Source organism: Antechinus flavipes, chromosome 1, assembly GCF_016432865.1.
Source record: "Antechinus flavipes isolate AdamAnt ecotype Samford, QLD, Australia chromosome 1, AdamAnt_v2, whole genome shotgun sequence".
In the NCBI taxonomy this organism is placed as follows: domain Eukaryota; kingdom Metazoa; phylum Chordata; class Mammalia; order Dasyuromorphia; family Dasyuridae; genus Antechinus; species Antechinus flavipes.
The window spans coordinates 300,525,760-300,531,759 of NC_067398.1; the positions used below are offsets into that span (position 1 = coordinate 300,525,760).

Sequence of the window (6,000 nt, forward strand, 5' to 3'; positions counted from 1 at the left end):
TGGGATGTTGGTGTGTCATAAGCCTGAAAACAAAAATGAGCCAGCAAAGCCTAAAGAACCCACAAGCTAAAAAAGGGAAGAAAATAAGCCCAAATCAAAATAATTGGCAAAAATTAAGTGCCTTATCTATGCATAATGTGCAATCTAAGCATTGTGCTAGGTGCAAAAGCTATAAAGATAAAACAAAAATCTAGTTCCTGCTCTCAAGGAATTTACATTCTCTTTGGAAACCATATGTATACACACAAAAAGACATATAATGCATAAAAAGTTTTTAAAAAAGGAAAAGATAATCATTTGAGGTGAAGAGGAAGCACAAATAGCTAACAGAAAAGGCTTCATGGAGGGGACATGAGTTGTGCTCTGAAGAAAGCTAAGGAGGAGAGGTGGATGAAGGGGAGAGGATGGTAGTGGAAGGATAGCAGATCACATGTTCTAATAACAGAGGATGGGAAAAGCCCCCCCCCCCCCCCTTTTTTTAAATGAATGGCCTAAAAAATCGTTTTTTGTATAACTAGTGGTTAGATGTGAGGAGGTTGGCTAAATGAATCTAATGTAAATAATAAGACTATACGTAGTCTCAAGCTTTGGATCTTCTCAACCTGGTGGTAAATTTTAGTTACATATCAAACTAGACAAAAATAGTACAGTGAAGGAAGTGAAGAGAAATTACAACAAAGGACATAGAAAGAAGAGATTGGAGCAGCATAAAGAGAAAGCTTTTTTCCCTTTTCCTGTGTATTGTGGTAAGAACAAAGCTCTGTAGGAACATAATGGGAGCACCAAAATGAAAAGAGCAACAACTCCCATATTTCAACAATATGATATTTCATTTTAAATCAAAAGATTATCCACTAAATTATTAATTTATGCACAACTAGGCTATTAGACAGATTGGCAGTTGTTAACACTCAAAACATTAATTCTATTTCTTAACAGCTACCTCTTTGCTATTGCTAAGTAGAGAAAGTTGTGGTTTGACTAGACAGCAGCCTTTTCATAGAGCAGGACTGTGGTTACTTACCACTAATCACAAATTTTGAAGTTTCTATTCTGTACAAAAATATTATCTTTTAAATTATTAAATTTAATGTAGAAAAGCAACAAATTTAATGAAGATAATTCTTCAGATTTAAGAAAATCAAATAGGAAAACTCATGATTCTTTAATATATCTTTTAAAACTGGAAGCCTTTTCAGGATTCTTCACATTTATTCTCACTAATTCAGTGTCAAAACTGCTCCCTGTTGCATCTTTTCTAGGCTCACATCAAAACCTCTGGTAGACTACCACAATTTCTGGTTTTAACTGACTTTCTATTAAGATATTTTTTTCTTTATTTCCTGATGGTCAGAAAGGAGGCATTGGTTTCACATTAATTTTTCTCAAGATATGTACAGGTCCAGTTTTGAATCTTGAAGCTTTTTAAAATATCATTAGGACATAAGCCGCTCATTTCTAGCATAAACTCCTTGAAAATCCTAATCCAGCTTCCCTAATCAAAGCTGTGGATTTTAAGTCAATGCTACATTGTTTTTTCCCCTTTAGTCATCTCTTCTGAACACTCCCAAATAGCCTTTTGGGATTTTTTTATAAAATGGATTTACAATACATATATTGTATTTAACATATACTTTAACATATTTAACATGTATTAGACTACCTGCCATCTAGGGGAGGAGGTAGGGGGAAGGAGAGGAAAAGTTGGAACAGAAGGTTTTGCAAGGATCAATGCTGAAAAATTACCCATGCATACGTTTTGCAAATAAAAAGCTATAATAAAAAAAAATAAAAATGGATTTACAAAATTTACCATTTTTAATTAGCTGGCTCCTTTAGAATAAACTTCAGATAGAGAAATTGTTTTTAAAGAGAAAGTTAATGTCAAAGATCACAAATGATGGGAAGTCATTTAATTTAAATTTAATTTAAATGGAACTATGGAAAAGCAGGTATCCTAATAACATTGTTGGTGGAATTGTGAATTGATCTCATTGTTCTTGAAAATAATTCAGAAATACACTAATAAAGGAAGGAAAATTCCCATACCAAACTACGCCAAATATTTCAGAGGGGTCAAATTCAGAAAGGACCCACATGTACCAAATTATTCCATGAAGGACTTTTAAATGGTGGCAAAGAATTATAAAGTAGATGTCTATCAATTGTAAAGTGTTTAAATAAACTATGATATATAAATATAATGGACTATCAATTATGCTATAATGCAAGAAATGAGAACTATGTATACAGAGAAGCATTAAGAAGACTTATTGTAGGAATTGATTAAAAGTGAAGTTAGAAGAACCAAGAAAACAATGGCTACTGTAAATGGAAATAGGAACCAAACCTAAACTGAACGCTGTATAATTTTAATGATTAAGCTTCTCCCTGAAGAAATGAGAAAATGCAATTTCCTCCCTCTTTTGCAGAGGTCAGGAATTCTAAATGTAGAACATTATATATCATGCCAAATTCAGATTTTGCTAAAAAGCCTTTTTCAAAACCCTTGCTTTTATTTTTGTTACAATATATAACTCTAAACACGAAAGAAATATATTAAATTATATATTAAAAAATCTTAATAAAATTAAAAATATTTTAAAAGACAAATTATTAAGCAAAATTTATCAGATTTAATATATTAATTCACATAAAGATGCACATACTAAATTCACAATTCTATTGAAGTCATACCTGTTCTCCTTCTAGTCCCATCATTTTGGGAATTGATGGTCCACAAATATCAATATCCAGCAAAGCCACCTAGAAATGATGAATGAATCAGGTTATTTACATAATAAAATATACAAACATACTCTCTAAAGCAGGAGGTAAATGAGGGTATGGGAGAAAGAATCAAGAAATGACAGTCAATTTGGAAGATTCTTATAATTAACTACATTCACCTTCTACATCTATACAAATACAAAGAAATATTAAAATGAAACAAGGTTCACTATATGCTTTACTGACTGCAGAAGCTATTTTGGACCTTAGTCTAGTCCTAAGATGATTTTAGGCTTACCCCAACTATTCAGACCCTTTTAAAATGTACCTAAGTTTGACTGAAGTTTGCATCTGCCTAAGTTTTCCTGGTGTCCTATGAGTAAGCAATGACCAGTGCCTATCTTTGGTAGATTTCAATAAAGAGACCTTCTGCAAAAACTCTTCAGAGTGAATTAGAAACAGCCTGAAAAGACTTCCTAATTCCAATGTCTTAAAGACAATAAAGTAGTCAATGATTTTTTTTTTTTGCAAATCTTTGAAAAGGTGGTAGTCATTCTTGAAAATTATGTTTCCATTCCAAAATGGAAGTCTTCCTCATAAATTTATTCTTGCTCTAGTTTTCAAAATTAGTTTCTTGTTTCTCTTTTTCATTACTCATAAAACATATGTTTACAGTTAGTACAATATTCATAACATAAATCATCTTTCTAACTCTAGCTCCCTCTGCTGGTCCATTAAAACATAAAAGACTGCAATAGATCAGACTAGCTTGTTTCTTTTGTGATCTCAAAGATCACAGAATTATATCTGGAAAACTCCTTAGATGTCATTTAGTCAAAATAAAGGGCTGTCACTAACTTGCAGAAACAGACTTGTACATTAGCCTATTCTGCAGGAGACCAGATAGGTAAAACATTCATTCTGGTTGCCTGTTAAGGATAGGGGATTCCTATCTTAAATTTGAAAAACAAATCCACAGTGGATTTACCTCAAACATTCTAGAAGCTGAATCCATCAAACTACAGGTTGGTGATGAAACAATAAATTCAGTGTTTTATGAAAGGCTTTAAATATGCCAGAGTACATCAAATCAACAGAATGTAAAGGGTGCAAAGCTTCTAATCAATAACTTAAGTAAGCAACAAAAGTTTTTCCGAAAGCTTCCCACCTGTTTGCTTTCATCTTCTGCTAGGCCATGAGCAAGATGAGCACTGAAAGTGCTTTTGCCAACACCACCTTTCCCAGATAGGACCAAGATTTTGTGTTTCACAGTTCTCATTTTTTCTTTGATTTCCTCTATTGCTGTAGAAAACATTAATAGGTTGTTATACTATAGAAACAAGGGCTCCATCTCCAGGGCTACATTTCTCAGCCCGATTTTTAAAAGTGCTTAGTCTAAGGCTCAGTACTGGAAGCAGGGGTACTTCCATGTCCCTCATCAGGGACCTTCCATTAGTATGTGAAGTCTCAGTCATCACGTGTACACTAAATACTTAGTACGTGCACATAGTAAGAGCTTAAGAAACATTTCATTCATTCTCTTTTAAGCAACGAGGATACAAAAAAGTAGCTGCCCTCAAGGAAAGTATAATCTAATGGGGTTTTAAAAATATGCAAATTGCGTGTGCTCGTATGTGTGGCGGGTGGGGCATAATACCATAAATTACAAATCCTGTCCCGGGTCACAAACTAAACCTTTCCAGCCCCTCGGTATATGTCTCTTACACCCCTCCTTTTCTTTTCCAAAATCTAACCTTTTATTCCTGACCGCGCCCCCTAACTCTTTTCCTCTCTTTTCTCGGGGACCTGCCAGCCCCCTCCTTCGACCCCCTCTTTTCCCGTCTTCCTCCAGAGCCCGCCCTCTCCTCTCTGTTCCATAACTTTCTTTCCCCGCTCCCTCTCCCTCCACCCGGCCCCCCCCAACTCCTCCTCGCGGAGTCCTCACCCGGGTCGGGGGCGGCGCCAGCCCCAGAGGCGCACAGACGCTGGTTCGGGCATCCCTGACATGAGGCCCCTTTGCCCGCCTGGGCACTGCTGGTTCCGGGGCAATCTGAAGGGAACAGAACCTCTGTGAAAAATCTTGTCCGCCTGCACCACGCGGTACTCCCTCCTAGCCTAGCCCAAGTTCCCTTTCCCGGACTCACCCTGCGGAACCTCTTCCATTCCAACACCTTCCCAGCCGCCGGAACCAGCCGCAGCTGCACTTCCGGCCAGGGACGCCACATTCAGCCCGTCCGGGGTGAAGGCAATCCAGTAGACGAGTGTCCTTGTGCGCACGCGCGGGTTGATGTCTCCGCCGGGACGCGCGCCTGAGAGGGGTGTCACCTGAGGTAGCTCTAAGGAGAGTTGTCATCTCTAATTCTGTTATCTTTTGGAATCAATGACTAGAGGTGGCGGTTCTGTGCAGGACAGAGGATTGTTTATGTATCTTCCCCTACCAAATCTCGCTAGTTTAACCGTATAGTTCATTTTCAATCATCCATTTTGTAGACGATCTAATCTGGGCCCTCAAGAACTGGCCCAGAATGCAAACGAATAACCTCCTCAGCCGCCACTAGGTGTCACCCTGGCGCTGTCAGTGTAAACTAAAAATTGAAAGTGGAATTGGAATCTGGTTTTAATATTACAATCATAAGATTTAGAGCAGACGCAGATGAGAACAACTGAAGTAATGGGAAAAGTTGAGATCAGAATCTAGATCTTTTGAATCAAGAATCAGTGTTCTTTCCTAATGCCATGCTGCTCCTAAAACCAAGACAATTTGAAGTGTTATAGACAGAAATAGGATCATATGATATATTCTAAGTTCCACTAGTTCTTGGCCACGCGACAATTAATTGATTTGGATAGCGTTTTGGATTGTATCTTGTTTTAATTAGCAAAATAATTCAATAGGCATTCATTTAATAAGCTTCTGATCTGTACCAGGCTGGAGAAGGAAATGGCAAATCACTCCAGTATTTTTGCAAAGAAAAACCCCAAATAGGATTACAAAGAGTCATACAGGGCTGAAATGACTAAACAACAAATGTGCCAGGTACATGTGCTAGATGCTGTAGATACAAAACCCAAAATGAAACCTCTCCCTCAAGGAATCTTAAAGATAAAAGATGCTGGATAAAGTGCATTGTAGGTAAAGAGGGCAAACTATGCAAGAAGTTATGCAGGGAGAACAACAAACAATTCAGTTAGGCTGCAAAGAGCAATGTGCAATAATTCTGTAAAGGTAGACAGGGGCCAGAAAAATGTAATAGGGAACCACTGGGGCTT

General features: G+C 37.1%; 1 protein-coding gene across 1 annotated transcript in view; it reads right to left on the minus strand.

Moving 5' to 3' along the window:
* NUBP1 (NUBP iron-sulfur cluster assembly factor 1, cytosolic) overlaps window positions 1-5,099 on the minus strand; it is an 11,178-nt gene extending 6,079 nt beyond the window's left edge. Inside the window, exons 1-4 of the mRNA XM_051963381.1 lie at window positions 4,875-5,099; window positions 4,676-4,780; window positions 3,899-4,032; window positions 2,698-2,766 (exon numbers count right to left, since the gene is read on the minus strand). Coding sequence (XP_051819341.1) covers window positions 2,698-2,766; window positions 3,899-4,032; window positions 4,676-4,780; window positions 4,875-4,893 — 327 coding nt within the window. The 5' untranslated portion in view covers window positions 4,894-5,099. The remainder of the gene's footprint in view (window positions 1-2,697; window positions 2,767-3,898; window positions 4,033-4,675; window positions 4,781-4,874) is intronic.
* Window positions 5,100-6,000: the final 901 nt, after the last annotated feature.